The 18,483-nt window shown below is 39.6% G+C and overlaps 1 protein-coding gene across 3 annotated transcripts in view; it reads right to left on the bottom strand.

Annotated features, from left to right (window-relative positions):
* Nucleotides 1–17,217, bottom strand: part of DTNBP1 (dystrobrevin binding protein 1) — a 173,588-nt gene extending 156,371 nt beyond the window's left edge. The window contains exons 1-3 of one of the 3 annotated variants that reach the window (XM_053603831.1): nt 17,004–17,217; nt 7,800–7,853; nt 6,647–6,697 (exon numbers count right to left, since the gene is read on the bottom strand). In XM_053603831.1, coding sequence (XP_053459806.1) covers nt 6,647–6,697; nt 7,800–7,853; nt 17,004–17,059 — 161 coding nt within the window. In that variant the 5' untranslated portion in view covers nt 17,060–17,217. Of the gene's footprint in view, nt 1–6,646; nt 6,698–7,799; nt 7,854–16,525; nt 16,782–17,003 lie in introns of those variants that run through there. The other 2 variants (XM_053603833.1, XM_053603832.1) reach the window with 2 other exon arrangements.
* Nucleotides 17,218–18,483: the final 1,266 nt, after the last annotated feature.

Raw genomic sequence — 18,483 nt, 5'->3', positions numbered from 1 at the left:
ATAGCTAGAATAAAAAAAAGAGAAGATTCAAAGATAATTCTATTAACAATTATACTCTACTAACTAGAAGAAGTGGACCAATTTGTATAAACACAAAAGCTACCAAGACTAAATCCTAAAGAAATAAGAAACTGAATCATTAATCAAAAGCCTCAAGGTAAAGAAAAACTTTGGACCTGACGGCCTCCCTAGTGAATTCCACAAATGTTTAAGTAAGAAACACATCCTAACTCAGTCTATGAGACCATTATTGCCTTGATACCAAATCCAGACAAAGATATACAAGAAAAGGAAACTATAAACCAATATCCTTTATATACACTGATGCAAAAATTCCTCAACAAAATGCTAGCAAACTTAACTCAGCAGATGTTAAAAAGATTATATACTATGACTAAACGGGATTTACTCCTAGAATACAAGAATAGATCAGCAAATGGTAATCTATTAATGTAATACACCAGATTAACAAAATGGAAGACAAAAACCACATGATCATCTCAATTCATGCAGAAAATTATTTGACAAAATTCGAACTCAAACTAGGAACAGAAAGAAACTATCTCAACAAAATAAAAACCTATAATATTAGCTAACATCCTCAATGGTGAAAGACTGAAAGTTTCCACTTCAATACAACACAGTACCTTAAGTTGTAGTCAGAGCCAATTAGGCAAGAAAAAGAAATAAAAGGTATCCAAATTGGAAGGGATGAAGCAAAATTATCTCTATTCACAGATGATATGACTTTGTACACAGAAAACCCTAAAGATTCTACATAAAAAACTATCAGAACTAATAAATGAACTCAGAATAGTAGGATACAAAAATCAACATGAGTCTTTTTTCTTTATACTAACAATGAATAATCCAAAAATAATTTTAGAAAATTATTCCATCTATAACAGCATAAAAATACTTAGGAATTAACCAAGAAGATGGAAGATGTGTACGATGAAAACTACACAACACTGTTGAAATTAAAGACAACACATATAAAAACATGCCCTGCTCATGAATTAAAAGACTTAATAATGTGAAGATGTCAGTAATATCTAAAGCAATCCATAGATTCAATGCAATACTTAAAAATCTCAATGACATTTCTTGCAGAAACAGAAAAAACTCCACCCTAAAATGCACATGGGATCTCAATATGCATTTGAATCAAATCTAAATATTGATTTGAATAGCCAAATCAATCTCAAAAAGAACAACATTGAAGGACTCATACCTCCTGATTTTAAAACATACCATAAAACTACAGTAATCCAAACAGTATGGTACTGACATAAAGGCCAAACATATAGACCAATGGAATAAAATAAAGAGCCCAGAAATAAGTCCTTGCACGTAAGACCAAAACATTTTTGACAAGGTTATCAAGACCATTCAATGGGGGAAAAGATAGTCTTCTCAAAAAATGGTGCTGGAAAACTCAATATTCACATGCGAAAGAATAAAGATGGCCCCTTACCTAACACCACATATAAAAATTTACTTAGAATGGATCAACGATCCAAATATAAGAACTCAAGCTATAAAACTCTTAAAACACAGCAGAAAATCATCATGAAATTAGACTTGGCAATAATACCTTAGATATTGACACTAAAGCCACAGGCAACAAAAGAAAAAATAGATAAACTGAACTTTATCAAAATTACAAACTTTTGTGCATCAGAGGACACAATCAATGGAGTAAAAAGGCAATCCACAAAACAGGAGAAAGTATTTGAAAATCACATATCTGTTAAGTGATTAGTAACCATAAACTCCTAAAACTCAACATCAGACAAAAATAACCCAATTCAAAATGGGCAAGGAATAGATATTTCAAAGGAGATAGACAAATAGCCAAATTAGTGCGGGCGCACACACACACACACACACACACACAAAAGCTATCGGTCACTGGAGAAATTCAAATCTAAACCACAATAAGACACTATTTCACACTCATAGGGATGCCTGTAACAAAAAACTAAACTAAAATTGAAAAATAACAAGTGTTGACAAGGATATGAAGAAATTGGAAACTCCATTGTGTCTTCTGATGCACAAAAGTTTGTAATTGGACTTAAGCCCAAATTTATGCTGAAGACCTATGCAGAATAGATCAAAATCTGCCAGAAGGCACTAGGGCTGTTCCCCAGGAGGATCCCCATTGGAATTACCAAACTGATGCTACTGGAATCCGCCTCCGTAACCACATGGTCTAGTGTCTCTTAGAGGGACGAAAGAAAGCAACCCATAAGACTCAATTATGATTAAATAAGAGAAATTACCCCAAAACAGGATGAAAATCCTGCCCAGTTTTTAGCTCAGCTTAACAAAGCTCTCCAGTGATATACTACCCTATTCCCAGAGAGCTACAAAGGCAGATTCATTGTTAACATGCATTTTATCTCTCAGTCTGCAACTGACATCTGGAAAAAAATAAAAAAAAAAAATCCTCCCAGGGCCCTCAAATGTCTCCAGCAAGATCTTATTAACTTTATGGCTTTTAAAGGTTTTAATAATCACGAGGACACATTTAAAAGGCAGTAGCTCTCAAAATTCCAGCTATTGGCTTCTGCCATTAGACAAAACCCGGCAGTTTCTCAGAATTCCCCAGAATTTTTTAAGGGTACTCTTTAAAAAACAAAATTTCCCCCAGGACTGTGTTTTAAATGCAGCAGGCCAGGTCACTGGGCAAAACTATGCCCAAAGCCAAACCCTTCCAGCCTGCAGAAGACCTCACTGGAAGGTTAACTGCCCAAGTTTTTCTGAATTTGGTTCACAGACACTCCCAAAAAGGGGCAGAATTCTGCCCAGGCCCTCCTGGGGACCTAGTTCGCGGACGCACCCAAAATGTGCCATTTTAATTGCATGAATTGTATCTCCATTTTCGCGTCTCATGTCTCAGAATGATTTTATCCTTGGGTCCAGAACCTTTCAATAATGAAGTACCTCATTGGTTCTCAACCTTCCTAACACAGTGGCCCTTTAATACAGTTCCTGTGGGTCGCGACCCACAGATTGAGAACCGCTGAAAGTACAAGGACAGTTGTCAGAGGTGGGGAGGAAAGGGGAGAAACAGGGAGCTGTTCGTTCATGGGTACAGAATTTCCATTTTGCAAAATAAAGGAGTTTTAGGGACTGTATGCAGGACCTGGTGAATTTACTCGATACTACTAATTTGTATGCTTAAAAATCATTAAGATGATATATTTTGTTACGTGTATTTTATCACAGTTTTTTTTTAAATAAAAAAATATATGATTTAGATATTTGACATTTAAAATGGTCTTTCCCACACTCAATATTAGTTTCAATGAGAAAAGACGGCTTTTTAGTGCACCACATAGACCCATTATAGATACCTTCCTATAGTTGTAAATTTTTCATATTAAGTCCCAAAATGCATCTTCATCCCCAAAAACTACCATACAAAAAAGTCTACACCTCCAAAATAAGTTTTTAAATGAAGTTGTTTCAACTAAGTCCTAGGAGAGAAAATCCAATATTAATAGTAAACAGTACACCACTGGCTAACTTTTACTACACTGCCTTTCATGTTCATGTCTTCACGTTCACTTCTGTTTACTCAACCAAACTAAGGAAGAAATTAACATCAAAATAAGCACTTTTCATTTCAAAGAAAAATCTCTAGATTGAGCAATCATAAACAGAAACCTAGTAAAGAGCTAGAAACGGAACAGGAAAAAGCATCAAGGACCATGTCACAGTAAGTGCAGATAAGGAAAAGCAGCCTGTGTGTCAAATGGCATGTTATAACATAATAAAAGTGCACGTAACATACTTAAACCATATACTTTAGCTATTTTTATAATAGCTTTATTGAAGTCTAATCTATAAAATCCAACCTTTTTAAAGTATATAATTCAAAAGTTTTGGCTCAGTGCCCGTAGCACAGTGGTTAGGGCACCAGCCACATACACCGAAGTTGGCAGGTTCGAACCCAACCCAGGCCAGCTAAAAAACAACAATGACAAAGTACAACAAAAAAATTGCCGGGCATTGTGGCAGGCGCCTGTAGTCCCAGAAGTTTTTAGTATACTACATTCACAAAGTAGTTCAACTATTACCGCTATCTAACCAAAACATTATCCTCATCTAGAAAAGAAACTCCATACCCATTAGCAGTCACTACCCCATTCTCTCTTCCCTCCAAAAACGGCAACCATTAATCTGCTTTGTGTGTCTACGGATTTCCCTGTTCTGTACCTTTCATATAAATGAAAACATGTAATATGTAATATGTGGTCTTTTGTGCTGGTTCCTTTCACTTAGCATAATGTTTTTAACTTTTCATCTGTGCTATATTATGTATCACTATCGCATTTCTTTTTGTGAAAGGATGATATTCCATATGTATAAGCCATATTTTGTCCATTCATCAGCTCATGGACATTTATGCTATTTCTTTTTTTTTTTTTTTGCAGTTTTGGCCGGGGCTGGGTTTGAACCCGCCACCTCCGGTATATGGGGCCAGCGCCCTACTCATTTGAGCTATTTCTACATCTTGGCTATTGTGAATAATATTGATATGCACATTCATGTACAGTTTTTATGTGAATCTATGTTTTAAATTCTCTTAGAGTGAAATTGCCAGGTAATATGGTACAGGTTGAATATCCCTTATCCAAAATGTTTAAGACTAGAAATGTTTTGGATTTCAGATATTTTCCAATTTGAGAATATTTACGTTATGCCAGTTGAATATTCCTAATCCAAAAATCTAAGCATCATTGTCAGCACTCAAAAAGTTTTGAATTTAAGGCTGGGCATGATGGTTCCCACCTGTAATTCTAGCACCCTAGGAGGCCAAGGTGGGAGTATCTCTTGAGCTCAAGAGTTCTACACCAGCTTGAGCAAAATGAGATCCCGTCTCTACCAAAAATAGAAAAATTAGCAGGGTATTATGGCAGGTGTCTGTATTCCCACCTACTAGGGAGGCTGAAGCAGGAGGACTGCTTGAGTTCAGTAGTTTGAGGTTGCTGTGAGCTAGGCTAGGACCATGGAACTCTAGCATAGCCTATACTGAGACTCTGATTCAATTAAAAAAAAAGCTTTAGACTTGGAGCATTTCGGATTTTGGATATTCGGATGAGGGATACTCAACCTGTAATTCTGTATCTAATTTTCTTGAGAAACTATCAAAACGTGTTCAAAGTAGCTGTACCAATATATATGCCCACAAGTAATGTGTAAGGGTTCTAATTTCTTCCCATCCTCACCAACACTGATCATCTGTCATTTTGATTATAGCCATGCTAGATGAGTAGGAAGTATTTCATTGCGGTCTTGATTTACATTTCCATAAGTGACTATCAAAGTTGACCATATTTTCATGTACTTATTGACCATTTGTGTATCTTCTTTTGAAAAACATCTACTTCAAATCCTCTAGTCATTTCTTCACTGGGTTGTCTTTTTATTATTGAGTTATAAAAATTATTTATATATTCTAGATACAAGTTACTCATTGGATATATATAATTTGCAAAAGTTTTGTCACATTCTGTAGGATGTCATTTTACTTTCTTGATAGTACTCTTTTTTTTCCAAGACAGGGTCTTGCTCTGTTGCCCAGGATAGAATGCTGTGGCACCAACATAGCTCACTGTAACCTTAAATTCCTGGGCTCAAGAGATCCTCCTGTCCCAGACTCCCTGAAGCTGGGACACTATAGGCATGTGTGGACACTATAGCCACCATGACTGGCTAATTTTTCTATTTTTCATAGAGGCTAATTTTTCTATTTTTAATCATGTTGCTCAGCCTACTCTCCAATCCTTGGCCTCAAGCTCCTCGCACTTCAGCTGCTGAAAGTGCTAGGCTGATGTTCTTTGAAACACAAAAGTTTTATTAAATTTTGATTGAATCCAAATTATCTTTTTCTTCTTTTTTTTTTTTTAGAGACAAAGTCTCACTCCATCACTCAGGCTGGAGTACACTGGTATAATTATAGCTCACTGCAGTCTCAAACTCTTGGGCTCAAATGATCCTCCAGTAACAGCCTCTGAATAGCTGGAACTATAGGCTTATACCACTATGCCCCAGCCGAATAAAAACATTTTTTAGTCAGGTTCTCAATACATTGCCCAGATTCGTCTCAAACTTCTGGCCTTAAGCCATCCTCTCCCCTCAGTTTCTTGAGTGGCTGGAATTACAGGCATGAGCCATCACACTTGACTCTCCGTTTTAATATTTCATTGCTTGTGCTTTTGGTGTTATGTCATGCCATATATTTTACTATTAACCTGTATGTCAATAAGAATGGACTGGAAGAGACATGATATAAAATTAAGAAAGTAAAAAATTACTGAGTTCTCAAATTCAGAATTAATTTTCTTACAACAAAGAATATATAATAAATACACATAATTTTAAAGTATTGACTAGTAAATATAACAGTGATCAATATGCTCAAAATATGAATGGCCTTTGTACTAATGAGTGAAAAGTGAAAGCCATTAGGGAAAAGAATAAGTAACTTTCCACTTACTATATTAAGATAACATTTGGGTATTTTAAGATTTTACCTATAAAATTATAAAATATTTTTGTCAATAAAATCTTCAATAAAAATAGTCAATAAAAGTAAGCATAACATTCATCTCTAAATGAAAATACTTACCTACTAAGTAATTCTAGTCCAGCAGAATACTTTGGCAAAGATGAAACAGACCTGCCAAAAGAAAAACTTATTTTTTTAAAAACAGTGTGATGTAGCCAACTTAAAAAAAAGTTACATACAAGAATTTCAATACTGCCAATTATGTTGTAAGATATTTTTAAATCACTAATCACAACTTAAATCTAAACTTTTAGAGAAATGCACTGCTTTACTTCCAAGTTTATATAATGTACTTTAATTACTATCAACTACCATTTTGCTCCATGGAGATTATTTTTAGTATATAAAATAAACACTTTTGTATAATGCTAGATGTTAAGAATAAATATATATGATCAAAGTTCATTATCTCTGGGTTAAAAGTAAATTTTGGTCAAATACTTTATTTAAAAAAAAATTTTAATACTCTCCTTTTCATTAACAGTTAACACAGCTAGGGCGGTGCCTGTGGCTCAGTGAGTAGGGCACCGGCCCCATATGCCAAGGGTGGTGGGTTCAAACCCAGCCCCGGCCAAACTGTAACAAAAAAATAGCCGGGTGTTGTGGCGGGCGCCTGTAGTCCCAGCTGCTTGGGAGGCTGAGGCAAGAGAATCACGTAAGCCTAAGAGTTAGAGGTTGCTGTGAGTCGTGTGACGTCATGGCACTCTACCCGAGGACTATGCAGTGAGACTCTGTCTCAAAAAAAAAAAAAAAAAAAAACAGATAACACAGCTAAAAGGGCTATATACTATTTTATTATTGACTTGTTTTCCAATAATGTACAACTTTTACTTTTGCTGTTAATATAAAAATTAAAAATGATTGTGATCAAACAATAGCCACTGATTGTCATGGGGTAAAACAATTATACTTCACCAATTTTTGCTGTTTTTGGCTGGGGCTGGGTTTGAACCCACCACCTCCGGCATATGGGGCTGGCGTCCTACTCCTTTGAGCCACAGGCGCTGCTATACTTCACCAATTTTTTAACCATTTCACAATTTTATCAAAAAACTTTCCTCATATAAAATTTGGAAAGAATCAATAAATTGTTTTGTAGTTAAATGTACACAACAGACCTAAAACCCATGAAAGTAATTATACTACTATGAATACAAGCAAAATTTGTATGATATTTAAGTCATGATAAATTAAAATCTTAGCATAAGCTTACCTGGGTTTGCTTTTTACTTTTGTTTCTCTGGACTTGTCACTTAAAGTCTTCAGCCTATAATTCAACAGGTATAAAATGTTAATTATTTTTACATGTAAAGATAGTTTTCAACCACAAATTTTCACATGTTAAAATTTTAAGTCAGATAAGCTATAATTTTTTAACAAAAAAAACAAACAAAAATTAAGTAAGGCTGGGCACAGTGGCTCACGCCTGTAATCCTAGCACTCTGGGAGGCTGAGGAGGATGGACTGCTTGAGCTCAGGAGTTCAAGATCAGCTTGAACAAGAGTCAGACCCCATAGCCGGGCGTTGTGGCGGGCGCCTGTAGTCCCAGCTGCTCGGGAGGCTGAGGCAAGAGAATCGCGTAAGCCCAAGAGTTGGAGGTTGCCGTGAGCCGTGTGACGCCACGGCACTCTACCCGAGGGCGGTACAGTGAGACTCTGTCTCTACAAAAAAAAAAAAAAAAGAGTCAGACCCCATCTCTACTAAAAACAGGAAAAACTAGCCAGGGGTAGTGGTGCAAGCCTGTAGTCTCAGCTACTCAGGGAAGCCAAGGCAAGGGAATGACCTGAGCCCAGGAATTTGAGGTTGCTGTGACCTAGGCACTCTAACCTAGAACAACAAAGTAAAATTCTGTCTCAAAAAAAAAAAAAAGAAAAGAAAAGAAAAAAAATTAAGCACCTCAACAAACAACAAATATTTGTGTGTTTACCATGTTAGATACTGTAAGTGGACAATCTGTAGCAAATATCTTTATATTTTTACTTGCCCAAAATATCTTTTGTAGAAACAATGATTCCTAAATGTGAACAGACCAGAGAAAGCTAATTTATCTGGCATCTTTACAAAAAGTAGTGGTCCACATGGGTGAACGAAATAGATAACAAAGATATGTAAGTATCACATTTTATTAAGTAGCTACCATCCCAAGCATTCAAATCTCTTCAAGTACCCATAGTATTTGAAATTTTCATTGATAAAAAGCGTTTTAAAATATATCACAAACTTCTTCATTAAATTGGTCTTGGTATATCCATTTAACTCTTTCTGATAACTCCAGCTCCTTATTAAGAAAACTACAGGACAGGTATAATAGCTCATGCCTGTAATTCCAGCATTGTGGGAGACCAAGGCAGTGAGGACTGCCTGAGGTCAGAATTTCAAAACCAGCCTGAGCGATAGACTCTACAAAGAATGGAAAAATTAGCTGAGTGTGATTCTGCACACCTGTAGTCCCACCTGTTTGGGAGGCTGAGACAAAAGGATCATTTTAGCCCAGGAATTTCAGGTTGCAGTGAGCTATGATGAGGTCACTGTATTCCAGCCTGGGGAACAGAGGGAGACCCTGTCGCCAAACAAAAAGAAAAGATACTACTAACTGCATTTTGCAGCCAAATAGTACTCTCCTCAGTTACTTCTGACCTAGAAGTGCATCTACACTAACTAACCTGAACCAGCCAATCTATGGTAGTCTCATTTGTGTTTGGCCTTGTGTCTATTTTTCCTAAATTTTTGCCTCTACCACTGGTCATCTGATTATCAGGTATCACTTACTGCTTTTGTGAGCTATTTAAGAGGAGGAGCAAGAAGCCTCCTCCCTTCTGTTTGCCTTTTTTAAATTACTGAGCTGGAAAACAGATAAGGAAGCTAGAACCACATCTATATATAATTAAATAAATAGGCTTGTCTAAATAGAAAATACCCTCATATCATAAACAGTACAATTTATTTTCGCTTCACTGGCCTGGTTGTACTTTCTTTTGACTGTAGACTCTGTAACAGATAATGGAAGTGCCAAAGTATGAGATAATCTTGTATAGAATTACTGTATAGATTCTTCTTAATTTAACTATGCCACCATATACTTATTTCTAAATAGTAACTGAAACATAGGCCCCAACAAAATCTCTGTAAAAATAGAAAATAGGAGCTCCTGGGCGGCACCTGTGGCTCACCGGTGGAGCACCGGCCCCATATACTGAGGGTGGCGGGTTCAAACCCGGCCCCAGCCAAACTGCAACAAAAAAATAGTCAGGCATTGTGGTGGGCACCTGTAGTCCTAGCTACTTGGGAGGCTGAGGCCAGAGAATTGCCTAAACCCAAGAGCTGTAGGTTGCTGTGAGCTGTGACCCCATAGCACTCCATCAAGGGCGATAAAGTGAGACTCTGTCTCTACCAAAAAAAATAAAAAAGAAAAGAAAATAGGTGCTCCTTCCCCTCAAGACACTTTTACTACTATCAGCCAGAAAGAGTCCTAACATACAGACAAGCTGATTCACATGCAAAATGCCTCAACCCTGCATCACATAACACACAATCTTCGCAACTACACAAGCCCAAACACAGGATTCCACCATTTCTGTCAATAATCCCTGTTAAGCAACAAAAGGGGACTGCTGATCAAATATAATCTTTAAGGGCGGCGCCTGTGGCTCGGCAGGTAGGGCGCCGGTCCCATATGCCGGAGGTGGCGGGTTCAAACCCAGCCCTGGCCAAAAAAAAAAAAATATATATAATCTTTAAAACAAATTAGAATGCCAATTTCATGCAAAGAATTTCATATTACTCTATGATCTTTTTCAAAAAAATATTGATGAGATTAATTTCTCTACATGGCTCAAAATATTTGGCCATATTTTTAACACATGCATCTCCCTAGATGAATCTAGGAAATTGTGTGAAAGTCTAATCTTTCCCAGAGAAACAATATAAATTTATAAACTGATCTTAGAAACTAGTGAATCTGGTTTAAACAAAGAAAAAGCAAGAGCTGGGAGAAAATATTTTTTATGTCCATGCTCTACTATTTCCACTCCAGAATCTAAGAAAGGCATTTAGTTGTGACATCCCAGACAAAATTATACTATGATAGTTATACACAGCAGTAAATCATACTCAAAATGATTCTAGGGTTATTTTTAGTGATTCAGGACAATTCTACACATAGTGAAAAGGGATTCCTAAAATCCTCTTTTGACTACTCTAATTATATAATCTAGCAAATCTCTAAATTGATGTTTCAAACATTTAATCCTAAAATAAACTTCCAATTTCTCAATTATAATATGCCAAGTCTGGGGTTCTCTCCCCCATCAAAAAAGAAAAAAATTAGTTTGGAAGAAAAGGGAACAAAGGAGCTGAAAATAAAATTGTTGAAAGATGGACGGTGCCTGTGGCTCAGTCGGTAAGGCGCCGGCCCCATATACCGAGGGTGACGGGTTCAAACCGGCCCGGCCAAACTGCAACCAAAAAAAAAAATAGCCGGGAGTTGTGGTGGGCGCCTGTAGTCCCAGCTACTCGGGAGGCTGAGGCAAGAGAATCACTTAAGCCCAGGAGTTGGAGGTTGCTGTGAGCTGTGTGAGGCCACGGCACTCTACCGAGGGCCATAAAGTGAGACTCTGTCTCTACAAAAAAAAAAAAAAAATTGTTGAAAGGGGCGGCGCCTGTGGCTCAGTGAGTAGGGCGCCGGCCCCATATGCCGAGGGTGGCGGGTTCAAACCCAGCCCCGGCCAAACTGCAACAAAAAAATAGCCGGGCGTTGTGGCGGGCGCCTGTAGTCCCAGCTGCTCGGGAGGCTGAGGCAAGAGAATCGCGTAAGCCCAAGAGTTAGAGGTTGCTGTGAGCGGTGTGACGCCACGGCACTCTACCCAAGGGCGGTACAGTGAGACTCTGTCTCTACAAAAAAAAAAAAAAAAAAAAAAAATTGTTGAAAGATTCAATAAGAGCTTCCCCATGTAACACTTTAACAACCATCTGTTTTAAAAATTGGTCTTTAACCAAATGTAATGTGCGGAACTTATTTGATCTAGATTTGAACAAACCAACTGTAAAAAGACATTTCTAAGAACCAAGGAAAATGGACTGCACAACTGATAATATTAAAAAATTAGTGTTAATTTTTTAACTGGCATTGCATTTATACTGGCATTGCATTTATGTAATGTCTGTGGTTCTTTTAGTGATATAAGCTTATGTATCAGAAGTATAACAGGTAAGTCTGAGATTTATGCTATAAAGAGACAAAGCAAATATGAAATATCTAAAAATTGTTGAATCTGAGAAATGGATATATAGTTCATTGCTTTATTCAATTTTTGTGTATATTTAAAACTTTGTAAAAAAAAATTTTAGCAACAAAAGCAGTTTGTCTGATATTCATCTTTTCTCAGCACCTCTTCTCCAAATAAATCACCAATGTGCCAAAATTAACAATAGAGACTGCTGGAGAAAGCATAAAGCTGCCAGAGGGAAGTTGGAAACAGTCAAGAAAGGTTAAGGGAGAAAAAGATGGAAAGTTAAAATGACTATTAAGACAAAAAATAATAATAAAAAAAATAGTAATAAAAGGTCAAAGTAACAAAACACCATAAAGGTCCTCTCTAAAATATATCCTCAGCCAGGCATGGTGGGTCACGTCTGTAATCCCAGCATTGAGAGGCCAAGATGGGTGGATGCTTGAGTTCAGAAGTATTTGCTTCAAGACCAGCTTGAGCAAGAGTGAGATCCCATCTCTACTAAAAATAGCAAAACTAGCTGGGTGTTGTGGCAGGTGCCTAGTCCCAGCTACTCAAGAGGCTAAGGCAAGAGGATCTCTTGAGCCCAAGAGTTTGGGTTTGCTATGAGCTATGATGATACCATGGCACTATACCCAGAGCAACAGAGTTAGACTCTTTGTCTAAATAAATAAACATAATATAAAATAAAATATATCCTCAAAACCCAGAATTTACCTGAAAGTGACCTACCATTTTTATTTTGGTATAATACAAGTTTCTAACACCGACCCTATGCTAGAAACAACCCACACATAAAGTCTATTCACTATCTCACACATCATAACATGCTGGGAAGGAAATACTAACCTAGTAGGAATATTTCAGTTTCCTCAAATGTAAAATGGTAGCATTATCACAACCAGAAAGATTTGCCACAGAATTCAATAAAATTCCAAATATGACCTCGGTGGAATTCTGGAAACTGCAGATCTAATTCAAATGAAAGGTATAATAAAAATTATCACTATCAAGAAAGTTGAGAAACTATGTACTACATTACCTGGCCAGGGTAAAATAGAGGTTTTTCAATGCACCAGTTCCTATAAAAGACTTGCCCAGCCCCGTCTCAATCTTTCCCCTAAAACCATATACCTCCAGGAAGACATAAGTGCTGCTACATGAGCACATTAATATACAGACTTCAGTGAGCCATCTGACAACTTCCACTACAGACAACTTTCAAGTTCAAAGAACTAAACCTCAAATTCATCATACCAGTTCAATAATTTTATTTTTAGATGGCACCAAGGATTTAACCTTAATTTGACACTAGGACATTTATTTCTTCAAGCTTTGTAGAAAATACTAAAGTGGAAACATCTTATTAAGAGATGAAGGAGATCAGCAAAACTGCTTAGATAAAAAGTGTAAAAGAGGGCGCCGGCCCCATATACCGAGGGTGGCGGGTTCAAACCCAGCCCCGGATGAACTGCAACCAAAAAATAGCCGGGCATTGTGGCAGGCGCCTGTAGTCCCAGCTGCTCGGGAGGCTGAGGCAAGAGAATCGCTTAAGCCCAGGAGTTGGAGGTTGCTGTGAGCTGTATGATGCCATGGCACTCTACCAAGGGCCATGAGGTGAAACTCTGTCTCTACAAAAAAAAAAAAAAAAAAGTGTAAAAGGCTCGGCGCCTGTAGCTCAAGCGGCTAAGGCCAAGACACATACACCAGAGGCAGGTTCGAATCCAGCCCAGGCCTGCCAAACAACAATGAGAATTACAACCAAAAGAAAACAAAAAATAGTCTGGCATTGTGGCGGGTGCCTGTAGTCCCAGCTACTTCAGAGGCTGAGGCAAGAGAATCACTTAAGCCCAAGAGTCGGAGGTTGCTGTGAGCTGTGATGCCACAGCCCTCTACCCAGGGTGACAGCTTGAGGCTCTGGCTCAAACAAACCAAAAAAAAAAAAAAAAAAAGTGTAAAAAGAAGCGGATAATAAGAATGATGCCTTGGGCACCACAATGAATGATGTGCTGGCTGACCCAATGGTGTGGGGAGCCTAGATGGCATTTCATTTATTTGTACCTAAATCTCCAGCTGTCTACAATCATCAGCTAGCTGTTAGAAAAGACATGATGACCACTGTAAAACACCACAAAAATATATTAATTAGCATATTTTATCATAAAACTTAATTCCTTTTAACCATAATCTATCATATTTTCGCATTAGTGTTAATCAAGCCCCTTCTCCCACCTTAAACAAGATCAGGGAAAGCAAAAGCATCCATCACACTTAAAAGTGCAAATGACCCCCAAGGTTCAAGGCCTGAGAAATACAAAAACTGCAAACTCAGGAAAGAGAAAATAATCATTCTAGACTATCTTTATCCTACTTAACCCCAAATACACTGCTTCCAGTTCTCACCTCTCTCCTCAGTGCATTTTAAATTTCCAACTGTTTCTCAGATGTCAAGCTGTTACTGCACACCAAATTCATTGTCAACTGCTCCTTTCTTTCAAATCTATCCTTAAATCCTTCCATTTTGGTATATGACATTCACCTAAAATATCCCCAAATTAACATTCTCAATTTCTTCACCTTTTTCACCTTCCACAACCTACCACTGACAAAGTTGACCAGTGTCTGTCACATCCATCCTGTCCTTTAAATTGCCATCAGCACTCCCTTATCATCTCCAATTACAGTCTCCTAAATAACCTCCATGTTTCCCATCCCTAAATCTTCCCATCACACTGCCTCCCACATTGTCCTTCCAGAAATCCAGGCAGGCAATTACTCCCTTAACCTGTTTAGATACAGAAGTTTTGAACTTCTATATATTCTACCTCCTGTCACTCGAATGAGAGTAGGGATCTTATTTGCCACCTGGCTTGTTCTCTGTTACATCCTCAGCACCTAAAATAATGCCTGCCATACAGTAAGCATTCAATAAATGTTTGATGCATTAATTAATTAAACAAAACATTGAAGATCTGTTATTATCAGGCACTAAACTTCCTTCCCAGCTTCATCTCCCAGGACTGCTTCTATCTCTGAAATGTTCTTACCCATATCTATCATAATCTCTCCTCATTCTTCAAGACCCCCTTTCAGAAGCCACTTACTCTTTTGACACCTTCTGTAAAGGTATTCAAATTAATGACTCTCTTCCTTGGGCTCAGATACCACACCATTTGTGTCTAACATTCAGTTCATTCTGCTTTGTTTTACATTTACCCCCAGTCTAGGGCAGCCGGAGTACAGAGACTATTTTAGTCAACTTTGCAGCCCCAGCATCTAGCCCAATACATAGACACCCCTCAGTAAAGACTAGGCAAAACTAAGCACACAGTCTTTCAAATCTTTTTTAAGCTACTATAAAAAATGATCTTTTGAGTGAGTTCACCCCAAACTCCCAGGATGGTTTGGGGTTGGGTAGTCCAAAAGCCTAGACCAAAGTCCACATTCCTACACAAGATCTTTTTTTTTTTTTTTTTGCAGTTTCTGGCCAGGGTTGCGTTTGAACTGGCCACCTCCGGCATATGGGGCCAGCGCCCTACTCCTGTGAGCCACAGGCACCACTCCCCTACATAAGATCTTCTTAAGCAAAGATAAGTAATATGACTGGCTCTGAGACAATCAGATGAGCTAGACAGTTATAGTAACTACCCAATGCCAGGACAATTAAGCCATCATCGAACTACTTGATGCAATGGTAACAGAAGTACATGCAGATGAGTTATCTGTAGCCACCATGCTCATTTCAGCATCACACCAAAACTTTTCAATACAGTAATTTACACTCTGAAGTTACTTTTTCTAAATTTACCAGGAGAAAAAATACTTGCATGCAAGCACACCCACTAATGAATGACTCCTGGAGCATCAATAGATGCTTCCATAGAGATAACTAACATTCTAAAGAACACCAAACTAAAAATTAACAAAAATGTTTTTACATGTGGTAAGCACTACGGCATTTGACAGTTACTATTCAACACCAAAGCGGCAAACAGTATAAACATTTTTGTCCCCAAAAGGTAAAATGTTGGTTAATATCTTTCTCATTAGAAATTTAAAACAGCACAGCTGCGAACCTCTAACATTCACAGCATTATCCAAAACGATTTGTAAGCTAAAAGTGACAGATCCTTTTTAAAGGTGACACTCTTTCTAAAGTAATGAAAAAAATAAAAGTGAATTAAGTACTAAGTTATAAGTGCTAAGTGACTATATTAATAGTCACTTAATAGTGACTTCTTGTTTTACATGCTAACTCATTAATCCTCGCAAGAACCCTGGTAAGTATCATCCTTATACCCATTTCACTGTCGCAGAAACAGTTAAATGAGGCAAGACCGTTCCAGTAACTGGCAGAATACGTTTGGTTAAGTGGTAGAGCCAGGATGAGTACCTAGGCAGTCTGGCGCCAGAGTCTAGGCCTTTGGTTCCCAGACTTCACTGCACAATGGAATCACCTTGAGAGCTTTAAAACGCCGTCTCCAGACATTCTGGTTTAATTGGCACAAAGTGTGACCAGGACATCGGGATTGTGAACGTTCCCAGGAGGTTTTAAGCAAAGTTTGAGAACCTCTCTGCTCTTAACCACCAGGTATTCACCGGATTGGTCTAGTTCGATTGTTTCTCCTGCCCAAGAGTTCCCTCACCTAGGCGTGAAACCCCGGGCCAAGGTAGACACAGAACACAGAAGGGAAGAGGCGGCCAGTCTCACCAAGAGTTAGGCCGGCGAGCCGGACCTGAGAGCTGAGACGGGGCGCGCGGCGCTCGGCCCCGGGCCGGGGCAATCCTCCGGCCTGGGGAGGGGCCGGCAGGTGTCCGGAGGCGTTGGAGGGGGCGGGGGGGGCACAGGGCCACTATCCAGCGCAGGCGGAAGCGGGAGGCGTGACCGCTTCTCACATGACTCCCCTCCAGGGCCCGGCTGCTCCTGTCAGGAGGGGAGCCGAGGGGGTCCCACGCGTGCCCGGCGCAGTCCGCAGCGTCCCCGACCTCCTCCCAGTCCTGCGGGGGTTTGCCAGAGCCGGCCCGTTGGGACCCAAGTTACTTTACGCCGCCAGACGCGCGGACGCCGGGAAGTTCGTTACTTTCCCCGGGGGGGCGGGGCAAGACTGGACCCGGAGCTCAGTGCGGGACAGGGAGGTAGTGGAGGCGTCCCGAGCGGGTCCCTTCCCGTCGCCCACCGTAATACCCACCCGGAGGTGAAATCCTGCTGCACGCTCAGCAGCCGTTCGCGCAGGGTCTCCAGCATCGCCGCCGCCGGCCTCCTCCCCTCAGGCCTCGCGTGGCAGCCGCCGCCCTCCACCCGCTCCAACTGCCCACAGCACCTGTCACCCGCTTTCCCCGCACTCCCTTGGCCGGTCCCGCCCCCGGCCTTCCCCTGGCCCCCGCGCCGCAGCCTCTGCCCCTTCCGTGTTCCCGCCCCCCGCGTGCCCGCCCTCCCGCGCGCTCTCGCGCCATTCCCCTCCCCCCGCGCGCGCCCTACGTCTGCGCAGACGCAGTAGACCGCGCCACGCTCAGCCTGCAGAAAAGGGGCGGGCCTTACCGTCTTGCCCTCTGTCCCGGAAAGTGAGAAACTCCTTGGGCTTTTCCTAGCTGGAGCTAGGCTTGGAAAAAAGTAGCATCGTGGAAGGATGATGACTTTAGTTAAGGGCTTGTTTCAGTGAAGCTTTGATTTTTACGATTTGGAAGAGAGTTGGATAAATGTCCTGCATTGATAGCGTGCACCTCCCTATAACAAATCATTTTATGGACTCTGGGTCCAGGATCTGACCCTAGTGGCTTTGACCTTGGATGAAATAGATAGTCAAACATTGTAAGCCTCCGTTTTTCCATTCAAAAAATGGCAGTAAGAAGGAACTGTCTTGTCGTCCTTTCTGCACTCTGACATACATTGGGCTTTGTGCCCTACACTCGGAGGGAAATAGCCCTCTTGCAAGTCACCAGTGGCTTCCATGTTGCCAATAGCTCTTGTTACTTCTCTGCCTTGATTTTTTTATTTACTTCTCAGTGACTCTCAATGCCGTTTATCATTCCATCCCTAAGACACATTCTTCTCTTGCCTTTTGATAAGGTGAAAGAAAAGCAAGCCTAACTCCATTTTGATATAATTCTTTCTCCTGAGAATCAGTGGGAAGGCAAACCCATTCTGGTGTTTTATTGCTTTAAAAAAAAACTGGTTCTGCTTGCCTCCCCACTCCTTGCATGGTATTTGGTTAAAACTGTTACAATTATTAGTATTGTGTAGAAAGTCACTAACAACTTTTGTGATAACAGCCCTCATGATTATGTTAAGGTGGTCTTCATGCCATCTGTATGTGATATGGAAATGTTAAAAGAGCAAGTTTGACTCCACTTTCCTGTTTATTCCTTTTCTGTTATATTCCATAACCTTCAAAACTGGTTCCTCTTATTTGCCCTCCCATTGTATAACTGTGAATGTCTTGGCTAAAATTGTTAGTTATGTAGTTTACTGACTGCACTCATGATTATATCCTTGGTGATTATCGATTTTTTTGATCATGCTGTTTATGACCCCCCCCACACCTGTGAGTCCCCCTCCCTACACTACCTTAGGACATTGTAGATTGTATTTGTTTTGCAAAAAGAATTACTAAGTGCTCTCATGATTGTAGCATTGTAAACTGATTAAGCTGCTTCACTCTCCTGCTTTCT

The sequence above is a fragment of the Nycticebus coucang genome, chromosome 9 (genome assembly GCF_027406575.1).
Source record: "Nycticebus coucang isolate mNycCou1 chromosome 9, mNycCou1.pri, whole genome shotgun sequence".
Taxonomy (NCBI): domain Eukaryota; kingdom Metazoa; phylum Chordata; class Mammalia; order Primates; family Lorisidae; genus Nycticebus; species Nycticebus coucang.
The sequence above is the reverse complement of the archived record's forward strand: the minus strand, read 5'-3'. Positions and strand labels throughout refer to the sequence as shown.